General features: G+C 33.3%; 3 protein-coding genes and 1 pseudogene across 3 annotated transcripts; 3 read left to right on the top strand and 1 right to left on the bottom strand.

Moving 5' to 3' along the window:
* Window positions 1-3,391: 3,391 nt before the first annotated feature.
* On the top strand, window positions 3,392-12,626 carry LOC123213611 (annotated as a pseudogene).
* Window positions 12,627-14,094: 1,468 nt separating this feature from the next.
* On the top strand, window positions 14,095-16,404 carry LOC123213612 (monooxygenase 2-like). The gene is made up of 6 exons (XM_044633088.1): window positions 14,095-14,268; window positions 14,351-14,497; window positions 14,730-14,798; window positions 14,894-15,059; window positions 15,262-15,490; window positions 15,688-16,404. The coding sequence occupies exons 1-6, from the start codon at window positions 14,192-14,194 to the stop codon at window positions 16,236-16,238; spliced, it is 1,239 nt and encodes a 412-aa protein (XP_044489023.1). The 5' UTR covers window positions 14,095-14,191; the 3' UTR covers window positions 16,239-16,404.
* Window positions 16,405-17,543: 1,139 nt separating this feature from the next.
* Window positions 17,544-20,665, top strand: LOC123214744 (probable 26S proteasome non-ATPase regulatory subunit 3). The gene is made up of 8 exons (XM_044634714.1): window positions 17,544-17,839; window positions 17,938-18,128; window positions 18,211-18,348; window positions 18,435-18,571; window positions 18,719-18,773; window positions 18,880-18,990; window positions 19,360-19,599; window positions 19,940-20,665. Exons 1-8 carry the CDS (start codon window positions 17,764-17,766, stop codon window positions 20,450-20,452), a joined length of 1,461 nt encoding a protein of 486 aa, XP_044490649.1. The 5' UTR covers window positions 17,544-17,763; the 3' UTR covers window positions 20,453-20,665.
* A 1,178-nt stretch (window positions 20,666-21,843) lies between these two features.
* On the bottom strand, window positions 21,844-23,899 carry LOC123213167 (trafficking protein particle complex subunit 2-like protein). The gene is made up of 5 exons (XM_044632544.1): window positions 23,759-23,899; window positions 23,572-23,668; window positions 23,010-23,088; window positions 22,843-22,924; window positions 21,844-22,109 (listed from the first exon to the last, which is right to left on the bottom strand). Exons 1-5 carry the CDS (start codon window positions 23,852-23,854, stop codon window positions 21,969-21,971), a joined length of 495 nt encoding a protein of 164 aa, XP_044488479.1. The 5' UTR covers window positions 23,855-23,899; the 3' UTR covers window positions 21,844-21,968.
* Window positions 23,900-24,208: the final 309 nt, after the last annotated feature.

Below are 24,208 nucleotides of genomic sequence, written 5' to 3'. Positions count from 1 at the left end.
TGGTTCGACTAACTAAATTATGAACTAATTTACAATCGAGTTTGATCTCTATATATATTGACTTGTTTAAAATTTGGTCAAATTTAGTAAACCCATTAAACTTGAAAAACTATTTAAAACCAATAAAATCAAATTTACATCATACTACACAAATTCTGTCTTACCAAAACTTCAAAGAGTTGCAATTTGTAAGATTTTAATTGAATTAATGATAAAAATTATAATTAATTTTTTTCTTTATCTATGTAGTGGAATGTTAATTGTTTAATTAATATATTTGAAATTATATTTCATATGTTTTATGTTTAAAAAATATGATAAATATTTGATGTTATTTAAAAAATATATAATAATTTGATAATAAATTGAATAGATTAGTTATTCAATTGAACTACAAACCAATCAAATGACCAATTCAACCATCCTCCGGATTTACACTCATTGTTTAAAAACTTTTTAATAACGTGGGATTTATCTTCTTCTTTATAATGTTGACTTCTAATTTGGAACTTTTAAGGGAGATATTCATTTATACATACAATAAGAACCTCCATGGAAAGCCAAGCTGTGATCGTTTTCCATGCATGGGAAAACCCGTTGCAACAAATGGGCACCTTAATCAATAAGGTAGAGATTATTCTTCTCCATTATTATATTGACTTTACATTTTTATGACCTATTGAATCTCGGATTTCATTCACTAAAATAAGATGTCTTATTAATTAAACTACTATATATAATATATAGTTTTTATTTTCAAAATGCAACAATAAGGGATGATATTAATTTATGTGGATACCTTTTTTGTTTATTTATAATTGGCCTTATTTATTTTTGTCAAAAGTGGGTACCGCATATTGTTTGAAAGTAAAAAAAGAAAAAAAGAAAAAAAATGTCAATTTTGGGAGACGTGGAAGGATTAATATTCAAATTGCATTATGTCTAGGTAATTCACCTCTAAGAAATTACCATTAGCATAGAACAAAAAAAAAGTCATAGTTTATAAATTGCTTTCGTAGTCTATACAAGTAATCATTGATAAAATTGATAATTGATTCGATCAAATTTGAAGTTTAAGATAAATTTATAATCAATAAAACCCGTTTAATATTGTCATTTGTAATATTTATGGATTTATGTTTTTATTAAAAATCTCTGATATAATACAAACGAACAAATTTTAGAAGGATTAACCAAAAGAGTATGTTAATTAATTAATTAATTAATTAATAGTAGTTAAATTATTGGGTTTGACTTGAGGAGGTTGATAAAATAAAACCCATTTCACATCTCTAATTATAAATATTGGAAGTTTCATAATTTCACTAACAAAAGACAATAATCTCATTGAAATTATCAAATTTGGGTGGATCGATCAAAAGGGTATGACAATTAATTATCAATTTAGGTATAGTTGATTCCTACAAATCTAAAGTGTTTTTCTAATAAAGATAATGTGCATGTGTAACATGTCATTGATCATGAGATGGTCATGTCATGTCTCAACAATCTACTTTATTAATTTGGAGTCTTGTTGAATTAGGTTAACTTTACATCAAGGTGGACCTCTTGACCCTCTGAATTTTGAAGGTTTGATGATTAATTTTTATTTATAATTGAATTAATAGATAATTAAACAAATCTCTAATTGGGAAGTCTTGTGAATCCTCATCCAAAGTGTTAGCCATATTCAATGGACACCCATTTAAATTTAAGATTAATTTGTAAACCCATAAAATAATGTGTTAAATTTTCTTTGGCCTATAGTCATAGACATGTAACATATGGCAACATAATGCCTCCAAAGTCTATGTATTCTAATAATTAAGGCAATTAATTAAAATTATTGGAGAGATTGATGATGCAATGGAGTAATTTAGGGGGTGTTTGGTTGGGTTCATCCCACAATATCTTTTTGAGGTTACTAAAATTGTATAATATTTTTATTCTATTTTATAAATTTAACTTGATTTATCATTGTTAATTGTCTTAGTAAACTCAATAGAGCTCTAAATGAAACATTAATTCATAATTAATTAACAATAATGGCGGGTCGATGTTCTTATTAATAATAAAATAAAACAATATTATGTATATTTATCTTAGTTACATAAATATATACATACTTATACTTGTCATCATATAATTAAGTGTTATTTTATCATTAATTTAAAATCATCCAATCATATGATGACACATATGAGTATATACATATTTATATACTAAAAATGGGTATACATAATTTTATTAAATAAAATAATACATTGAAGATAAGATTAACTAATGTTAATCCACTTTTAACATTTCCAATCGTCACATTGCACACTTCAAAGAATGACATTACATTACAAACATTAATATTGTAAAATAAAGTATAGTTTGTATTCCTTCGTGTCTTTATGTGTAGACATAATTAACAAATAATTAATTACATAAACAAAATGCCTGCTAATCTAATTTACCATCTGGTGTTCTATATTTAAAAGCATTGCACCCTGGGCCTATCCATGGGCCCGCCCACATTAATGGACCTTTGTGTTTCAATCCACATCTTTTATAGATACCTGATAATATCTATTACAAATCTATTAATGGGCTGTCCCGGCCTTCTACTGTAGTGGCCTGGCCTGGCCTATGGGCTTTTCAGACCTTGACACAAGGCTCACGGGTTGGCCCATCCAAGCAGATACTGTTTTTATAATTATTTAAAAAATTAATTAATTAATTATTGTAATATAAAAAATTATTTTTTATTAAAATTAACCGGCCAACTCATTATTATTGGGCCCAATCCAACCCTATATATAGGATTCAGTTATATGCTATATACTTTTAATACATCAGTCTTGCCCATAAAACCCGCTCATAAAACCCGCTATTATGTGGGTTTTTGGCCCAACCCCAACCCACCATCACTTCTAAACATAATTATCATGCTCCCACAAAGGTTTAGCTTAATCACTTTTATCATTTGTATGCAAAAATTTTTGTTTCCACTCAAAACTTAATTTTGTTAATGAACAAGTTATAATAAGAAAGTCAAAACTATCATTTTTTACTTTTTAAAAATTTCATTAAACTCCGTCACCCTCACATCTTTACCATTATCACCATCACCAAACCAAATATTGTCGCATCATATTCTTCAAACAATTTTATTTTCGATGTCATTCTCTGCTTGTTGGTGGATTTATCTTTTCTATTTTTTTCTTTCAATACTCTCGTTACTTATCTCTAAATCTCTTTTTTATAAGATAATATATCATTATAAAATTAAGTGATTTTAAATTAATGAGAAAGTTAGATTTATGTATCACTTTTGGATTTATTACTAATTTGGATTTTCATATGGGCCATGGATTGGGCAGTCATATAATCCGGGGCTCCGAACCTGTACCCAACAAGCCAACCGGTGTCCCGGGCTCAAAATCTGAAAGTTGAGCGGAAGCGCGAGTGCGAGAGAGTGTAGTCCCGGACGTTGTCTAAATCCTTGCGTTTTAAACACATTTGAGCTCATATTCTGTGTCGTTTTTACTTGTATTTAAGCTGCTTCCTCTCTGCTGCTAATCACGATCTTCAGGTTAGTGTAATTAATTAACTCATAAACGAAACACAATGCCTGATGTTTTAACTTGATTTACTCTCTTTGTTTAAATCGAATATTATAAATTTGTAATCAGAACTTGAAGTTATTTTAACTTAACAATTTTGCGTTTGTGACTGTGAGTAGTTAAAATTTTTCATTGAGAAAAAATTGTACATGCATTTTTGTATGGATGCGGCTAGAGACTTGTGAAAGTAATGGATTTCGCTTTTTGTATGTATCAGTTTGATTTTTAGGAAATAGAGGAGCTGTTTTCGGATTAAGGTTTTAGCGGCACAGGTGTGGTTTCTCGGGGAAGCTGTTCCGCGGGTTGTTTGGTTAGAAAGGAGCAAAATGGATTTTGATGAGTATGAATACTTGGAGAAAACGGTTGAGAATCCTGAGCCTTCGAAACGGAAGGAAAAGGAAAATGGTGGTGGTGGTGGAGCTAGGAAATCTGCAGAGAGAGAACGTAGTCGGAGTTCAAAGCATAGGAGTGATGAGAAAGACGAAGATTATGATGATGATGATGATGGGAATCACTTGAAGGGCTCCAAATCTAGATATGAGACACGTGATGGTGATAGAAGGAAAGAAAAGGGCTTATCCCGTCATCGCTCAAGGTCTAGAGATGAAGTGAGGGATAGATACAAGAGTAGCCGGAAACAGAAGGATAGAGAGAGAGGTAGGGATATGTATAGAGAGGAGAGGAATTCGAGGGAAAAGGACAGCGATAGGGATCAGGAGTGTGATTATGACAAAGACAGAAGAGGGCAGGAGCGTGATCATGACAAAAAAGGAAGAGAGCGGGAGTGTGATCATGATAAAGGCAGAAGAGAGCAAGAGTGTGATGGCAAAAGAGAGAAGGAAAACGATAAGGAGAAGGAAAGAGAGCTGTCATATTGAAGTGGCAGTAGGAGTCGATCAGAAAGGCATCACAGTGATCGGGATGAAAGAGAGAGTAGTCGGGAGCAGGAGCTTAGGGAAAGAGAAAAGGAGAGGGATATAAGGGATCGAGATAAAGAAATCAGGTATTCTTATTTTTGTTGTCTAATTTGGCCTTCTTATGTATGTAATAAATCATACTACAGACTGTATGTTATGGAGTCTGCAGATTGATGTTGGATCAAACTTATTTATCATGATTACATTTCTTGTTAGATTGAAAAAAGAAAATCGATTGCATTTGCTACATGAAGTAGCATATTTACCGCCTGAGTAGTTATAAAAGAACAAATAATTAACCTATGGCTTCTATTATAGAAGTTGGTGTGGTATATGTTTGTTCTGTTAAAAATGGATCGATCATTCTGTTGTGTGGATGTTTTCAGTCTGCTATTTAAAGTAGCTTAGAAAGGTTTTTGTGTTAGATTTGGCAAAACCTTGTTTACATTATGTGATCTGTGGATGTTTTTAGTCTAATATTTGAAGTAGCCAATTAATGGTGTTAAATATTAGGTTCAGCAAAACATCATTTATGTTAAACGGTTTTTCAATGGGAAGTTGTGTGACTATAATATTTTCTTAATGCAAAGTTTTCAGAAACCTTTATTTTTTCACATTTTTTTCCAATTAAAAGTTAGTACTGCACAATTTAACAAGGCTAAACTAAGCACAGCATTTTATGTATGTCAAGGGGAAGTGTTCATGTCTTTTTGGGGAATGGCTCTCTGGATTGTTAACACAACTGTGTTCCGAAGGATTAGAACCCTTTTGTAGTGGTGCTATCTTCCTCGGAACCTGTGTAATGTGTAAGCTCATATATATACGTATATTCACCCCAAAATTTCTGGATGTTTTCTATGTGTTCACCAAAGTCAAAGAATGAGGTCCCTTCTAGAGTTTACAAGGTTTGTAGCTGTAAGAGTTGTGTGATATAATATCCCAAGCAGATAGCTCCAAGGAAATTTGAATTGTTGAACTTTTGGTTTTAAGCAAGGGCCTTTTGCTCAACCAACATCTGGTGTCAACATTCACCACCCAGTTCAAAATTAGTGCTTACTAGTTGCTTTGCCTTAATTTATTGTTGTATGTGGAAGTTTGTTGACACACATGCACACATATCAGTGAAGTTTATGATGCTTTAGTTTTTTCTTTTATTTTTCTGATATAGTGCTGATTATTGTGCTCACTTTTTTAATCTTTGTGGATTTGTTATTCCACTGCTTATTCCAAAACGTCTAGAACTTATTTCCCCTTAATTTGCCTTTGATTCCATCTCAGTCCTGTAGGATATACATTTAATTTGAAATTGATCCAACTTATCTGCTCGTCAAATTTTCCTCCTAGTACAATTCTTGCTTGACGAGTTTTATATTGCTCTAAGCATTCTCATCAATATTTCTTAAGTTTCATGCAGTTACTTGTGCTATTTAAACAATCTTAAAAATTCTGGTTATTGAATATTAGATTCTGGGAACTCGCAGATTCGCTAGAGCAATCTTCAGATGGTCCCTCTGGCAATTGGGCCAGGCACAGGAACTCAAGTCATGGGTTTTATATGTTTCTTCCTAGACTTTAAAGGCTTGCATTGCAAGTTGAGGATTTCAGTGGAGTTTTTGACTGGGGTGGTTATGTCCAGTAGCAATTTGTCATTCTCCTCCACCTTTGAAATCATTTGCTTAATTATTTTATTCTGTTGCAGAAATGCTGGTGAGGGTATGATGGCTTTGCTTTAGAGAACTTCATCTTCTGATGCTTGTCAGAAGCTCAATGTTCAGTGACTACAGGATTGTCCATAGATTTTTCTCTTTTCTTTTTGTGCAGGATATATTAAGATTTCAAGTTTGAAGTTATGGTCATTGATTAACCATATGCTCCGAACTGATTTTTCAAATTGCTTTCTGTTCCTTGTTTTGCCAGAGTCAAAGTTTTGTTTTATTCAGCATCATTAAAAGACATTTTTTAAATACTTTCTTGCTAACAAATATTTTTGGCTTTATTTTACTCTTTTTTTCCCTGTATACTGCTTTCTTTTTTATCCTATTTAAAACTTGAAAAAGGAGAAAATTTTTGTGGTTTCCACATCATATCCTTTGGTTCACATGTATCTCTGTAGTCTCAAACCTTTTCATTGTGAACTCTAAATTTTTTCTAGCTCTTTTTCTAAAATTTTTTTAAAAGGTTCTGATTGGTTTGCAAATTGTGTAACTTTTCATTTCTGTCTGCTAATTAATTATAGTAAATCATCTTGTCTTTGTGTATATAAGCGTTACAATACATACAGTCTGTATGAAATATTCTCCATATATATAAGATATTGTATGTTTCAGTAATCCAACCATTATAAAAGGACATTAGTGTTTTGCATGTAGGGCTGGATTCAAGCCGAGCTCGCAGCCAGCTCAAGCTCGGCTCGGTTCATATATGAGCGGCTCGAGTTTGGCTCAAGCTCAGCTCGTTTCGGGCTCGCGTTTTGCTCTGCTCGTTTTTCCTTATCAAAACGACATCGTTTTTAATATATATTAATCAAAACGACGCCGTTTTGTATAAAAAAATTAAAAAAAAATCTACCGAGCCAAGCTCGTTTCGGGCTCGACCGAGCGGAGCTCGGCTCGGCTCGGATCCAGCCCTATTTGCATGTTTAAATTTGTTTCTTATTTTCGCCTTAATTATATATTCTGGGAATACACTGATTCCAACTGGAATATAATTTTTAACAGGTTCCCAAATAAGGCAATTAGATCCTTTGGCATTTCCATCTTCACAACTTGATGGTGCTATGCTTTTAATATTATGATATTTATTAGATGCAAAATCTGTTTTGGCTTTTGTACTTCACTAGGTCTCATTGTCCCTTTTTTTTTGGGAGAACATTAGGTCTCATTGTCCACATTTTCCTTAATTGCAGCATTGTATGCCAGGTTGGTTCTTATTGACATAGATGGAAAAGTCTCTTTATTTTATCATGTGCATTCATTGGTCTTCTCATGTTAACTCAGTGTGAATCCCTGCAGGACTATGGTACATGGGATCAGCTTTTTAACTCATAGTGGAGATATATTTGATGATGTTTGTGGGTTTCTCCCTTGAGTTTATAATTTAAGGAAAAATACCAAAAAAAGTGTCATTTAAAGACCAAAAAATTATTGATCTGTTACTCTATGAATGTTCTTGTATGTTGGGCTTGGTATCCATAATATTTTACATAAACATGTTGTGACCGATTGAACTACTTGATCAATTATTTTACATTTACATCCATTGTAGACGACATAAAGAGAAGAAAAATGACGTGGCAGAGCCAGAGGCTGATCCTGAACGGGATCAAAGGACAGTATTTGCATATCAGGTAACAAAAGTTCTTTGGCACATGCATTTTGTTTGTTGATTTTATTTTATATTAATTTAGATGTTTCTGATTTATAATTTTTAGTTAACATATGACAGATTTCTTTGAAGGCTGATGAAAGAGATGTTTATGAGTTCTTCTCAAGGGCTGGCAGAGTTAGTTCTTTTTCGTGGGAGTTGGATGCTTAACTTGCCCGTTCATAATTCTTTGATTTTAAAGTCCATGTTATCATTCATTTTTATGCTTATGAATTTTAAGATAGGAAATCAACACAAATCCATGTTTATGAATCTTTAGTTTTATCATCATTTTCTTAATATTCATGTAAAGTAAAAGTAAATGTTATTACATTTCAACTCTTTTATTTTTCGTATGGTGCTTATATTACAATATTCAGGTTCGAGATGTACGCCTCATAATGGACCGTAATTCAAGGAGATCCAAAGGGGTTGGGTAAGTTCTAATATACCGTTACTGCACAATTCTAACCTTCTCAAAATGATTCTCAAAGAGCAAGCAAAACAAAATGGCTGATTATATATGCTGCCTATAAAGAAATTTGAGAGGAGACAGCCCCAAGAATGGGTAACAAACTAGGCAGTATAATGTGCCCATTTAGTAATTTAAATCATTTACGACTAAAAGTAACTTGTTTAGTTTTTTGGGAGTATTCATATTGTATTGTTCCTTCCTTGTGAAGAGAACAGCACTTGGAAGGAGACTATGGACGCATTAATTGTTAGTTATAGAGACTATGAACACAAAAATTGTTAGTTATAGATTGGGTTAGCATACATTTCAAAATTCAAATAATAATAGTTGAAACTATTAAACTTGATTGTAAAATGGTGTACATTTGTCTTTTGTCAGTTGAAACATAGTAGACATTGTTTTTTTTATAACACTGAGTTGTTAGTGTAATCCCAGGGGTTTATTGTATTAATTATAGGTTTATTAGAACATTGCAATTTATGGTATTATTTATCTCAACTTATCGACTTATAATTTGTGGATTTATTTTTGTTTCTGTCTATATGTTCACGGGTATGTGTGCATGTGTTTTGTCAACTCTAGTTTCAAACAATGTTTATGGCTGCAGGTATATTGAATTTTATGATGTAATGACTGTCCCTATGGCAATAGCACTCTCTGGGCAGCTTCTTCTTGGTCAACCTGTGATGGTTAAACCATCAGAAGCTGAAAAAAATCTTGTTCAGTCAACTATAGCTGTGGCTGGAGCATCGGGTGGACTGACTGGTCCCTATTCAGGAGGAGCTAGAAGACTGTATGTTGGCAATCTGCATTCTAACATGACAGAAGACCAACTTCGCCAAGTAAGAATTTCTTTCTCTGATTTACTTTTACCATAAAGAGTGTGACACTCATACTGTATGACTGAAGAGAGAAAATTTGTAATTTTTGTTTGAGGTTGCTGTTATGGGTAATTTTGGATGGAGATGTTCCCTGTAAGCATACTTTTTGATATATTTTTCTATTATTTCATCTTATACATTCTTTTGTGATGAATATTCAGGTTTTTGAACCATTTGGTTCTGTAGAGCTGGTGCAATTGCCTCTTGACGAATCTGGGCATTGCAAAGGTTTTGGTTTTGTTCAGGTGAGTCTGGTTAGAATGCATCTATGCTTGATGAAGAACCCTTAAATTGCTATTGTGGGTTTTCCATTACGAAGATGTGCAAAACCATGAATTGATTGAAAAATGAAATAGTGTTAAATCGGAAATATATATTGAGCTTACAAGTGTGAAAATTAAACCCATGTTACACAAAACCAATTGGCTTGTGTTAAGGTCCAATTTACACACTTATATACTACTCATTTTACTTAAGTTTATTTGATGTGGGACTCGCTTTCTTTATTCTTTATTTGAGTCTCCAACACCCCCGTTTAAGTGCAAGCACCTAGGCTGTTAGACCTGTCTTTCGGCTCAGCCGATTTTTGGCTGGGTGCATTGTTACTTGTATCTAGAAACACTTAGGTTGTTAAGCCTGCCGTTTGGCTCATGCTCTGATACCATATCGGAAATATATATTGGGCTTATAAGTGAAGATTGAAACCCATGTTACACAAAACCAATTGGCTTGTGTTAAGGTTCAATCCACAACACTTATATACCACTCTCTTATGTTCTATTCATTAGATGTGGGACTCTTTTTCTTTCTTTTTTATTTGAGTCTCCAACAAGCCCATAGGTCTCAAAGTTCTATAAGAAAGCTTGTAAATTTTTTTTACCTATTTATCAGTTTTAATTTTAATCATATTTGAATGATCTTCTTGAGATTATAGGTTAATTGTATAAGCTTTTTTATTGCAGTTTTCACGTCTTGAAGATGCTAGAAATGCATTGTTTTTGAATGGACAGCTGGAGATTGCTGGCTGGGTGATTAAGGTATTGTCTCTTCATTGCCATCAATGCAAAATCTGTGGCTTGTTATCTGACCAAGAAAATATCATGCTTTTGTATGTCAGCATGCCTATGTTCATTGGTAATTTTTATAATACCTGTATGCAGGAAGAAGTCTGAGTTATTTTGTTTCCCGTTATTAAATTAACTTTTTTTGGAGTTCCACTAAGTGAACTTGTTAGTGGAGATGAATTAAAATCCTGGAATTGAGCAGTTGAATTGACTTAAATATTGATATGAAGTTGTCTAATTATATATTCATGTTACAGTCTTGTCACCTGGAACATGAATTCTCTGGATGTGTGAAGGAGTGAATAAATTACAACTAATGTCATTGTCTTTCATATTACTTGAGTATTTAAATGATACGTATAAAATGGCGTGAGTGATCCTTGTTGTTTTTCTATGGCATGAACTTTGGTGAAAATTTGTTTTCATGGATGTTCTCACTTGGAAAGTTATCTTCTTTTTGTTTGGTTGTTTAGGTATCAGCTGTTACTGATCAAACTGGGATGCAAGATATTGGGGCAAATACTGGTGATTTTGATGATGATGAAGGTGGTGGTTTGGTCAGTGATAAATTCGTCACTTTTGTATCTGTTTATGTTAATTATAATACGATTGGCCCTCTAGATAAGAGCTGACTTTCCTAAATAGTGCAGGCTCCATGTTACTTGATGTCTCTTAAAAAAAATCTAGTGTTATTATAAAAATTAAAATTCAGGAAAGAAAGAGAGGTGTCCTTCGTATTTTCCTAGTCATCGGTTGTGATTTTAGTACTTCTGCATTTTGATTTTTCTGAAATTTGGACTGCCTGAATGCATGATAATATCTTGGAAATGCATAGTTGTAAGCTGTTTAATTGTCTTTAATTTCTTGGACTCTAATTTTCATATTTCATATCTTGAATTTGATTTTGTCTCTGCTGTTGTCGTCGTAATTTTTCTTTTTCTATTCTAATTCACTTCAGAATTTGTATCGTGTGTAAATGATTTTCCAGTTAAACTAATCTTATGTTCTTACAATTTGCAGTCTTTGAATGCACAGTCCCGAGCACTTCTTATGCAGAAGTTGGATCGCGGTGGCAGTACTTCAGGGTATGACTACCACCTTCTTTTTTCTTTTTTTTCCTATTATATTTGGTGTGTTCTTACATCTGCTTCCTTTTCTTCAGCATAACTAGTTCATTAGGCACCTCTGTTATCAATAGCATGGGCCTTACATTACCAGTGGCACCAGCTCTTGGAGTTTCACCTGCGGTTTCTTCCCTTGTTCCTGCTCTTTTACAGGGTTCTGTTCCTACTCTTCCTGGACAACTTGCTGCAAATCTTCCAGTGCCCACCGCCCACATTACTACTATTAATACAATCGGTGTTCCAAGTGAATTTATTCTGTTGAAGAATATGTTTGATCCAAAAAATGAGGTTAGTGGGCTTTTGGGAATCTGTCATTTTATTTTTTTGGTGCTTCTAATTTGGGTCCTGTTTTAACATGTAAATGTGGCAGACTTATGAACACTTCGATGTGGATATTAGAGAAGATGTTGAAGGAGAGTGTTCGAAGTTCGGAAAATTGAAGCACATTTATGTTGATAAGTGCGTTCAATATAATCTCTGAGACTTCGGTTTTCTGTTATGAGCATATATATTTAATATTTTCTCACCATGTCCCTGTTTCCTTTTTGGAAGATCTATCTCTGTTTGCAATGCTTTACCATTGTTGCTCATTTCATTTTTCTTCTCTGTAAACAGGAATAGTGCTGGTTTTGTGTATTTGCGATTTGAAAATACTGAAGCTGCGAAGAGTGCCCAACGAGCTCTTCATGGAAGATGGTTTGCGGGGAAGATGATCACTGCAACATTCTTGGTGATGACATTTTGCCTGATTTTATTTAATCTACTTTATCTTTCAGTGGTTGGAAATTGTTGAAGGAATAAACTTACACACTTTTTCCACAAATGTAGACGCCCCAGACATACGAGTTTAAATTTCCGGACAGCAGATAAGACTATGGACTTCGATGGTTCAGGTGCAGCATGAAGCAGTGGACAGACAGTGTACCGATACTGGTTTTTCATGGATGTTTAAGTTATGAAAAAGGTAGTAGCGCGGGACATTTTGCCGAAGGAAAAAATTTAGAATCTTCCGGTGGAGTAGTGGTTATCGTAATACCAAATTGATATACGTTGATGACCTTTTGTTGAATTGATTGTGGGCCAAAAGACTAATTCCCACCCAAGGTTTGTTGGGATGACAAAGTCTCCCTTTTTTTAAGTGTTGAAAAATCAAATTTTTAAGTATTGCTTACTTTTGTTAATGAATTTCTTTAAATAAAAAAATAAAAAAGTCATTTTATATAGGTTTTTATATTTTCTTTTTTTCTTTATTATTTTTATTTCTCTTTTCATCATATTTTTTCTATTTTTCATTTTCAAAATTTTAGAAAGTTAATAATAATTTAAAAAAAATATATATTAGGGTAGTAATGACATTTTATAGATGGTTTTTAAAAATTCTAAAAAGTTTGGAGGTGGTTTCAAAATTTTGAAATTTTTAATGTGCTTTTCATTAACTTTAAAAATGATGGTGACACTTAAAGAGTTGATCAAAAAATAATATTTTAAAATTAATTAGAGTTTTAATATTTTTAAATAAAAATATAAAGATAGTTTAATATATATATTAAATATTAATAACGGTTTTAAAATTTTAATAAAATGAGAAAATTTTTATTTTAAAGAGAATTTAATAAATTTATTAAGAGAAATAGATGATAAAGGATAATTTAGTTTTCTGAAATATGATAGTTGAATTGTGTATTGAATATCGAATTGTGGCATATGATACAATTTTTAATAAATAAAATTAAAAAATTTAATTAACACGTCATTATTTTAAAAAATATTATAAATATTATTAAAAATATAAGATTTTTTATATATGTTCTCATGATATGTTACATATTACGTATCGGTAATATGTATCATATTGTAGAATATATATCATATTATACGATACGTTTATTGTATTGTATTAATTTGATATATTTTATGATACGAATTATTTTTTATTTATATCATATCGTATAATACGTATTATATATAATAAGATATTAATAACTATAATCTGAAACTTAAATGATGAAAATGTGATGTTTCCTCCAACCTTATGTGGGAAACAATCATTTGGCCTTAATTATATTATATATTTTGAGTAGTTAAATAACAATTTATTATTATATAATTGGATAGTTAAAAATTAAAGATAAAATAATATCTAATTATATAATGATATATTATTATTTCTAAACAAAATTATGCACATAATATTAACTATATATTTTTGCTGGATTTGAGCTACTTCATTCTTGGATTTTCTACATTTGAAAATCTATGTTTTGTGCAGTGTCCAAATAGGCAACCACCATGTACATTTTATTGGCCTGGTACGTGATGACTTTGGTACTCTCTCTCCAGTTACATCATAGCATACGTATACAATATGCCCCACGAAGTTACGACTGGAGAAAATCATATGATTGAGAGAGCCTGTTATGTGTTTTTTTGAAATTTTGAGAAAAGAAAAAGAGCAGCCACCATGAGTCAGTGTCCAAATTTAATAAGCAACGAGTCATTTAAATAATTGTTGTTGCAGACTTAACAGTGCTGTGTATGCCTATTTACATAAGCGCTTGCGTGTAAAATATCCATTGTCACTATTAAGCACTGTACCAAACTTTGGTCATGGTCACTTATCTCTTTGTTTTGGCTGCTATATATATTGATATGTCATCATCATCATCATCAAACCCACCTTTCATATCGTTCTTATTTCTGGAGCTAAACATTCATATTTGCACAACCCTCTTACTTACTCATTTTGTCTTTTGAAGATGATGGAAGTAGTGGAAGATATTGTGATTGTGGGAGCTGGGATTTCAGGCCTCACTACATCTTTAGGACTTCACAGGCAAGTAGCAGTGCAAGTGTGCATGCTTTATAGTTGTGCTTGAATTTCTCTTTCTACATAGTTGATTAGTTTTTTATTGCAGGATGGGAATCAAAAGCTTAATATTGGAATCATCAGACAGTTTGAGGGCTGCAGGATTTGCTTTGTTGACATGGACTAATGCTTGGAAGGCTTTGGATGCTGTTGGCGTTGCTGATTCTCTTCGCCAACAACATCAACTCATTGAAAGGTATCTTCATTTAAACCTCTCGCCCTGCTTACTAGTACTGCTGCCTATATGTTATTTATTTATTAAATTACAACTTCCCTTGTTAGATTTTTTTGAAGATTTAAGCCAATTACTCAAGCTGGGATAAGGTGACAAGTCACCATAGCAAACAACAATATTTTAGAAACATCGAAACTTGCTGTGAACCATATATGTTTGTGTGAAAATGTTCACCTCAAATCATTTGATGCAGGATGGCAGTTGCCTCTGCAATACCAGGAGAACCCCCTTCAGAGAGATTACTAAAGACCGAAGGAAAATAGTAAGTTATGCATATCAAGATTTAGTGTCTTAATTTTTTTTTTCCCTCTCTGTGTATGGATATATGTTGACAATGTGGGTACATATGATGTTTAGTGGAGACCATGAAATCAGATGTGTGAAAAGGAAGTTACTGATGGAAGCACTTGAAAGGGAACTACCAAGTGGCACTATTAGGTACTCCTCGAAGGTGGTTTCTATTGAGGAATCTGGGTACTTTAAGCTTGTGCATCTAGCTGATGGAACTATCATAAAGACTAAGGTATAAATTGAGCTAACTTTGTGTTTTCAAATGTAGATAACTCAATAGTGTAATAGTTAGTGGCCTAATTATCTCATGAATGCATTCATAAATATCAGGAGTAGTTCATTGTCTCTGTGCTATCTAGCCTCCATTTTATAGAATCCTGTTTAGTCTGATTGTTAATCTTAACTTTATAATTTGATTTCCTTATTTTTGAAAGGTGTTAATTGGGTGTGATGGAGTAAACTCAGTGGTGGCAAAATGGCTTGGTTTCAAGAAGCCAGCGTTTGCAGGCAGATCTGCCATGAGAGGCTATGCTGATTACAAGGGTGGTCATGGCTTGGAACCCAGGTACCTGGCGTTTTTTGGGAAAGGCATTCGATGCGGTATCCTCCCTTGTGATGATCAGACTGTTTATTGGTTTCTCACTTGGACTCCCTCCAGCCAAGGTAATGAACCCTTCTTTTTCAGATAAGGCATTGTTATCTTAGATTGCTTAATAGAAATGACAAGTACGCTAGATACGGTATGAACAGATCGTGGCATCCGATTTTTTTTTTTTGGCTGAAAAGTTGTTTGAAATTCAAAACTGCATTATGTTGGCATTTCCCGACATCTTTTTTTCCTAAAATTTCATTACTTGTAGATGGGGAGCTAGAGGGCAACCCAGAGAAGATGAAGCAATTTGTGTTGAGCAATGTTCATATACCTGATCAAATAAAGGCTGTTGTACGAGATACTCCAATAAACAGTATCGTAGCATCACCGCTAAGATATAGACAGCCATGGGAATTGCTCTGGGGAAATATCAGCAAAGGTGGTGTTTGTGTAACTGGAGATGCCCTCCATCCTATGACACCAGATATAGCCCAGGGTGGGTGTTCAGCTTTGGAAGATGGAGTTGTTTTAGCCAGGTGTATTGCTGAAGCCTTAACTGAAAAGCTAAGCGGACAGATTGAAGAGAGAATCAGTGAAGATGAGAAATTTAAGAAGATTGAAATGGGATTGAAAAGATATGCGAAGGAGAGGAGATGGAGAAGCTTTGAGCTGGTCAGCACGGCTTATGTGGTTGGTTTGATACAACAAAGTGACGGGATGATTGTCAACTTCATCAGAGAAAAAATTCTTTCAGGCTTTCTAGCCGGTTTATTGAAGAAGAGGGCTGAATTCAGTTGTGGAAAGCTCAGGATTTCTTAAATGCTAAGGCTTCCAATCATGGAGGAATATAAAGCTTATCCTAATAAAATGATCATGTGAATCAGTGTCTATGATATGTACAATAGAAATAATTTGTTTGAAGTTATAAAAAATGTAATGCATTTTCTTTCAAAAACCAATAAATATTCATATATCATGTGTAAAATTATATGTACACATTTTTTGTATATAATTTGAGTATACAAATAATATGTTATTATTTTGAATTAAAGATAAAATAACACCTAATCACATAATGACATATTATCTGTGTATCTAAATTATGTATAAAAAATATGTACATATAACATTGTTCATCTACCACCTCAATTTAAATAAAAGCCAAAAAACTTATTACCACTCAAGTTTTAGTCAATTGTTAAACTTTCATCAGGTAAGTTTTGAAAATCTAAATATTCATTTATCAATGGTTAAAATTAATAAAATTCGTATTATTTAATCAGTAATATCAAAAAAAATAAAATTTTATCTTATTTCCCCACCTTTATTTTAAAAATTAACAATTTCTTCTCATTCTAAGTTTTGAAAACTTAACTTTTCCCCATAAGGTTTCATTCATTTTCTCTCTTCTTAAGTGACCAGAATTCGATTGACAACCTATATTCTTTATCGTCGACACTCTTTATCACCCTTGATTCATGTTCGTTCAATGATCTAAATCAGTTTAATTCGGTTTCATTTGAATGCATCTTGTTTGATGCACCCAATTTATTTTCATTTGGGTTTCGTTTGAAATCGGTGCTCTTTATAGGCCAAATGAAGAGTCCAAATGTGTTCAAACAAAACAATGAAGACGAAGGAAGATTAATCAACCTTTGAAGCCGAACGATGACGATGGAAAACGAATTGGGAGCGTCAAATAATATGTATTTGAACAAAATCAATTCCAATCATCGAATGAAGCCAAATCAAGAGTGGGAGAGAACACTAACTAATAAAGAATATCGGTTGTTAGCCAGATTCCAATCATTAGATAAGTGAAGAAAGAAATGAAACCTTAGAGAAAAAAAGTTAAGTTTTTAAAATTTAGATCGGAGAGAAATGGTTAATTTTTAAAATTTAATTGACAATTATATTTATAATATTAATGGAATTGCTAATTTTAGTAGTTGATAATAAATTAAATCTTGGGTAAAAATAAGTCTTTTAGCCCTAAATAAACTAGCAAGATTTGTTTGCCAGGTAATTTTATCCTTTTCCAGTAAAGTAAATTGAAAAAAAATCAAATTACAAATGCATATTTATGATTTCTTCTGCATTTCCAAGCGACATCGTATTTATTCAACTTAAGACTTAACCCAACCTATTTGCGACGTCGTTTTACCTTTTCGTCTGACTTGCAGAGGAGGAAACCACTCTGCCAGTCTGATTCAAACCCTAACTAGCTTGATTCCACCATCTCACCATTTCCAATCTCAGTTCACTCAATACCTCTTATTCTCATCAATCCCGTTCCTTCCCTCAAGCTATTCGTTTCTTTTTCTCTATTTAATCTCTTCAGAAGATGACTGAGGACGTCGAGATGAAAGAGCTCCCCTCCAATTCCCTCTTGTCCTCATCCACTCCTTCCACTCTCCACCGTACGATCTGAAAAATCATTCATTCATCTGAATTATTGTTCAATTATGGAATTAGAGATATTAAGTTTCAATTTTTATATTCATTTATTTTGCTTCAGATTTGAAGGAGATTGCCTCGTTGATTGAAACCGGTGCTCATGCACGGGAAGTGCGGCGGATTTTACGCGCCGTTAGGCTGACGATGGCGCTGAGACGGAAACTTAAGGCTCCCGTGCTTTCAGCTTTTCTTAACTTTGTTTTGACTCCGGGATCCGACGTGCACGCGCGCTTAAACTCGTTTCTTCCCATGGTAATTCTGTTATTTTGACCTGATGTTGGGCGGAGGAAAGGGTAACAAAGTTTTGATTTTGATTTGAAAATTTTGGTGATAGGAAGATGATAATGAGATGGAAATTGATACGGTGTCGTCTGTGGCTCAATTGCCAGTTAAACACTCCTTGCCTGAGATAGAGATATACTGCTATTTGCTTGTGCTGATATTTTTGATTGACAAGAAGAAATACGATGAGGTACATTTAAGGGTTCGCTTATTTAATTTTTTTCATTTACGGTTGAATGAATGTGATGTTAAGTGTGTTGCATTGTGATGTTCTAGGCAAAAGCTTGTTCATCAGCAAGCATTGCGCGGGTGAAGAACGTGAATAGGAGAACTGTTGATGTTCTAGCATCCAGACTTTACTTTTACTACTCTCTTTGCTATGAACTCACTGGTGATCTTGCTGAAATTAGAGGGTGAGTCATGTACGTGCTTAATAATTTTGTACTATTGATCATTATCTTGTGTTATGTTTCATTTTTATTGCTAGTTATAATTTCATGTCAGACAATAAAGGAGATTTGAGTATACTAATTTAACTTGAGTGTTTATATTTTAAACAGTAACCTTCTTGCTCTGCACCGCATTGCCACACTGCGCCATGATGAGCTGGGTCAGGTATATTTTCAACCGTGAAAAGAGGTTTTACTGTGTTTCTGAAAAGAGTGGGTGTTGTAATTGGACAACTTGTCGATGATTATGTTTGGATATTATTGTTGTACAGGAAACACTTCTCAACTTGTTACTTCGTAATTACCTCCATTACAACTTATATGATCAAGCAGAGAAACTGAGGTCAAAGGCACCTCGATTTGAAGCTCACTCAAATCAACAGGCAACTCTTAATTTTCAAATCTTTTCCTTTTTTTTGTTTTATTTGTTGAGGCAACTTCACAGTTCATTCTATGTATAAATTCTTAAACTATCCTTTTGTTTATTGCACATTCTAAAAGTATGGTAGTTCTGCTTATCAACTAGTGTGAATATTGAACAGAGAAACAAATGGTTTTTATGTTTTCTTCTTTTTGATGTATAGTTAGTCTTGTATGAGGTTTCTAAAAGTAAGTTTTTGGGATTTGGAGAGGTTAGAGATGTGGGGTTGTGTTTCCATTTTAGTTGATAGAACAATAGTTATGACACAGTTTATTGGAGGCCTATTGTGATTTATGTTTCAAGTGATTTTAGCCATTGTGGTTTCATGCAGTTTTGTCGGTACCTCTTTTACTTGGGAAAGATAAGGACAATTCAGTTGGAGTACACAGATGCTAAAGAATCCCTCCTTCAAGCTGCTAGGAAGGCACCTGTTGCGGCACTTGGTTTTCGAGTTCAATGCAACAAGTGGGCTATCATTGTCAGATTACTGCTAGGAGAGATTCCAGAGAGGACTGTTTTCATGCAGAAAGGAATGGAGAAGGCTTTGAGGCCATATTTTGAGCTGACAAATGCAAGTCTTGGTTTGTTAAACTTGAGTAATTGATTTAATTCTTTCATAAAAATAAGTTCTAAAATATTCTGATTCTAATTGTCTTAATTCAACTTTAACTAAGAGGATAACTTACTTGTGGCTATAGTAGGAGTTTGTTTCCTGAAATTGGTAAGATGGGCCTGTTGAAACTTGTTAGGGTAGAACTACAATTGTTTTACTCTCTTTTCTGTTTAAGTTTTTATTGTTTTACTCAAAATCCAATCCAATCAGTACCAAAAGATGACTGCTTGAAATTGAATCACCAACTTATCAGTTGTATATGAAATAGTATAACCATCCTACAATTATTGATTTTCAGGCCGTACGCATTGGAGATTTAGAGCTCTTCAAGTCTGTTGCTGAGAAGTTCTCAGGTACTTTCAGTTTGGACAGGACACATAATTTGATTGTTAGGCTGCGGCATAATGTCATAAGAACTGGGCTGCGGAACATCAGCATCTCTTATTCTCGCATCTCACTGGCTGATGTTGCCAAGAAGCTGAGGTTGGACTCGGCTAATCCTGTTGCTGATGCTGAAAGTATTGTTGCCAAGGCAATTCGAGATGGTGCAATTGATGCAACATTGGATCATGCAAATGGTTGGATGGTGTCAAAGGAGACTGGCGACATATACTCCACAAATGAGCCTCAAATGGCATTCAATTCAAGGATTGCATTCTGCCTCAATATGCATAATGAAGCAGTGCGTGCTCTTCGTTTCCCACCGAATTCTCACAAGGAAAAAGAAAGTGCTGAGAAGAGGAGGGAAAGACAACAGCAGGAGCAAGAGCTTGCGAAACACATTGCTGAGGAGGATGATGATGAATTTTGATTTTAGTAATCTGCAAATACCATCCATTTGCACCACGTAATGTTTTCGTCAAGGTTTTCATCTTCCTCTGGAACACCACAGTATAGCATTTCGGTTCTCTTGTTCAAATTGACTTTAATTTGTGATGACTCTTGCTTTGATTCATGTTAGGTTTAAGCTTGAGCAACAGTCGCAATACTATTTTGAATTAATTTCTGGGTTTGCTCTTGCTCATCGTTTTGAATTTTTCTTTTTCACTTAATTGCTGTATGTTGTTGTTTGACACCTATGGAGCTGGCAATGACGAAATTCTCGTCCGCCTTTTGCGCTCTCTCGTTTTGAACCACACCTCTGAATTACAATGGCCAGTATATGATGGACTATGGCTAGCCTGGCCCTGCAAGAGTCCTTGTGGATAAGGAATCGAACTTGTTCAAGCAATTTAACTTGAAAACAAGTTTAGTTCAAACAAATTTAAAATTTAAAATGAATTCAATTCAAGTAAATTTAAACTTAAAAATTAAACACTTTAAAACTTAAGCTTGAGGGTTTTTCATGCTTCAAACTTGTAGGCATATAAAAATTTGATACGAATTAATTAAAATGATGTTTCTTTAGTCAATATATATATCAAATCAAACTCAAAGGTCAATTCAATTTATATTGTAACCAAATTTGAGATTGAAAGGTCAATTCAATTTATATTGTAACCAAATTTGAGTCAATCTCGATTCTCTTTAAGCAAGCTAAATTTGAACAATTTTGAACTCAATTCAACTCAAATCTAACCTTACTTATTAGTTAAATTTTAACTTTTTAAAGAGAATGAATTTAGGTTTTTTCTCACACGGTCCTTGCAAAATTAGATAATTTTATTTGGTGTCATAATCGAAAGTTCAGTCAAATTAGGGTTAAATTTGAATTGAGTTTATTCGAGCTTAAGCTCAGTTCGAATGAGCTTGAAATGAGCTAACTTCAAACGAACTCGAATTTGTAAGTTTAACATTTTCAAGCTCGAGCTCAAACTTTGAAATGTTTAGCTCATCAAACTTGTGCGTTAAAAAATTTGATATAAAATAATATCGTTTTAACACTAAGCCAACGTATACCTTCTATGACTGGCAAATTTTAAAATGATTCGATATATGACTGAATTCCATTGATTTGAAGAATAAACGACATGGAATTTTTATGGGACTTCAATACGCTTTGCAATTATGGTAACACAAATGAATGTGAAGCAGTACTAAAAGCCTGGAGAAGGAAACACATTGTTTCAGGTGAAGTTTAGCATCTGGGTAAACTGGTAGTCAAGATTACGCCATTAACATAGGATTAGAATCAAAATTACGAATTTTGATGTTTGAAACGAGAGGCAGTTGGCTCTTTCAAGTCACTATTTGCAACATTAGTAAGCAAGAAAAAACACACTAAACGATATTAAATTTGTTTGGTTTTTGGGTGATGCTGAGGGAAAACAAAGGTAATGACTACAAATAATGGAATATCCATAAATTTTAAATCTTACAAGAGCCAGTCACACAGCTGAACTCAATCCAAATGACTTGACAATGGTGCTTACTCTTTCTGCAAAAGTTGTGGATGTTATCTTTTTACCTGGAACGTGAAATGGGTTTGAAACTGCATCTACATATGCGGCATGGAACCTCTTGAAGAACTACACAATAATTTTCATTGACACAGAAAAGAGCAACTGATCAGAGACATAAAATTTAACTTCTGAAACAAAACAACAACTACAACCAAACCAACATCCTGAACACTGTTTTCATTCCATTAGGTAACGACTGAAAGAGGGATAGCTGCCATCTAAATTATGAACATGTTGATTAAAGGTAAAAGTGTGCAGAAGAGTATATTGAAAAGTTGAAGCAACTTGAATCAAGAGGTTATAAATAAAAATGAAGTAACAAGCAGCCAACAATATAAAATTATAAAAATGAAGGCAAGAAACTATGTGATTATATGGAAACTCAAGCTAAGATGATTCATTTCTCATCAAGAACATTCACAATGACAAGCGAATAGCAACGTCACTATTTTTCAGGGAACACAAAGTTCAGAATCTAGACTATGAATTGCCCAAGTCCCCACAGTCTAACTATACATCAAAATGTATCCGTAGATCAGATAAATATAATATATAAGATGCACCTCAAATTGAATAAACATTTTTGTTCATACAAGCTATTTCCAAGCATCAAATTCATGTTTTAGATCGCCAGATATTCATTGCTATTTACAAAGAATCTCGGAAAACTTGTAGGATATCCACATCTACCTTAAATGTCAAACATAATAAAGCATAGGACATTCAGGAATGATAGTTTTAATGCTTTCTGTACAAGTGATTCACCCAAAACATGGCTACACAAAAAACAAATACTTACATTTCTTACATCTGCATCTCTGACATCTAAATCAGTGGTCACTATGATAAACTTCACCTTAGTGTTAGTCAAATAGCCATACCTGAGGAAAACATATTGCAACAGAAAATCAAAGGATACACGATTAGAATGACAACCAAAAATATGCCTAAAGTATAACTTCTTACACTTTATAGTTTTCAGTCGGATAAAGCAGACCCAAAAACGTCTCATTCAGAGTCGACCCAGACTTCTTCGGATTGTTCACTGTGCATATTCGTATTCACAATCAGAAATCAAAATTTGAAACTCCAACTATAAATAAGCCATGAAAGACTCCATGATCTATTCTTACTACATTTACAACACAAATGACTTGGAACAAGAAACTACTGAAATATCAAAACAAGACCCCAAAATTATCAAAATACTGCAATATGAAGTATAAACAGACAGCATGTCCCAGAATCCTACAAAAACGCTAAAACTGGACAGCAAAATAATAAACTTGAAGCATAAGACTACACCTTTTGATGTTTAACGAGCATGATCCGCATACTAAATTATCAAAACCAACATATAAACAGAAACCCAGTCCATAATACTCCAAAAATAATCGAAATTCAACTTTTTCTTACATTATAGAACACGATCACAACATAAAATTGAATAACAAATACGATACATAAAACACACATATAAGCGGAAAAAAAAAAAACGAATGCGGAGACACTTCAATTATTCACATGCCTCGCTCATCGACGACATCAAGGGAGCAGTGAACGATGTGATGCAGTTTGAGGGCGTCATCTGCCTCTGTGAAGCTCTGTATGTAGAGCGGATTGTTCTACAGATGTTTAAAAATAAAAGTAAAAAATAAATTAGATTTAAGGGACTGGGGTGTAAAGATATAAACTTGAAATGAATGACGGTGCACCTGATGGCCAACGACCGCAACGCATACGATCATCTTCTCCTCTGGATGAAGAAGGTGATAGCTGGTTCCGTGTGCTGAGCTGAATTGAGAGGTCATTTGACAAGGCTTTTAAAGTACAATCATACTTGAAGGGCTTTTTTGGAAATACTCCACTGTTTCTATTTCGACTTGGCAAGCTAGGGCCGGGGCTAAGCTGGGATTGGGCCTAGAGAGGGGCCCGGACCCTTGGATAACGGGTCTAAAATAATAATGGATCTGGAAAATTCCTTATATCTAATGAAATTTTTAGTTTAGTATTTCATAAATTATTATTTAAATAATTTTAAATTAATAATAAAATATTATTTAATTATATAATAATATTATAATTAATATCTTAAATATGTAGCTGTAAAAATCAATATCCGTATGATAAAATTTTCTTTTTATTGAAATAAAAACAATATCCTA

The sequence above is a fragment of the Mangifera indica genome, chromosome 4 (assembly GCF_011075055.1).
Source record: "Mangifera indica cultivar Alphonso chromosome 4, CATAS_Mindica_2.1, whole genome shotgun sequence".
NCBI lineage: Eukaryota > Viridiplantae > Streptophyta > Magnoliopsida > Sapindales > Anacardiaceae > Mangifera > Mangifera indica.
This window is presented reverse-complemented; position numbering and strand designations above follow the sequence as displayed.

Excerpts from the sequence above, each read along its gene's own strand:
- LOC123213612 (XM_044633088.1), top strand. The coding sequence starts at position 14,192 with ATGATGGAAGTAGTGGAAGATATTGTGATTGTGGGAGCTGGGATTTCA. Across the intron at positions 15,060-15,261 it reads GAACTATCATAAAGACTAAG|GTGTTAATTGGGTGTGATGG; the intron begins GTATAAATTGAG and ends TATTTTTGAAAG. Across the intron at positions 15,491-15,687 it reads TTGGACTCCCTCCAGCCAAG|ATGGGGAGCTAGAGGGCAAC; the intron begins GTAATGAACCCT and ends CATTACTTGTAG.
- LOC123214744 (XM_044634714.1), top strand. The coding sequence starts at position 17,764 with ATGACTGAGGACGTCGAGATGAAAGAGCTCCCCTCCAATTCCCTCTTG. Across the intron at positions 18,349-18,434 it reads ACAAGAAGAAATACGATGAG|GCAAAAGCTTGTTCATCAGC; the intron begins GTACATTTAAGG and ends GTGATGTTCTAG. Across the intron at positions 18,572-18,718 it reads GATCTTGCTGAAATTAGAGG|TAACCTTCTTGCTCTGCACC; the intron begins GTGAGTCATGTA and ends TATTTTAAACAG.
- LOC123213167 (XM_044632544.1), bottom strand. The coding sequence starts at position 23,854 with ATGACCTCTCAATTCAGCTCAGCACACGGAACCAGCTATCACCTTCTT. Across the intron at positions 23,669-23,758 it reads TTGCGGTCGTTGGCCATCAG|AACAATCCGCTCTACATACA; the intron begins GTGCACCGTCAT and ends AAACATCTGTAG. Across the intron at positions 22,110-22,842 it reads GAGATGCAGATGTAAGAAAT|TTCTTCAAGAGGTTCCATGC; the intron begins GTAAGTATTTGT and ends ATTATTGTGTAG.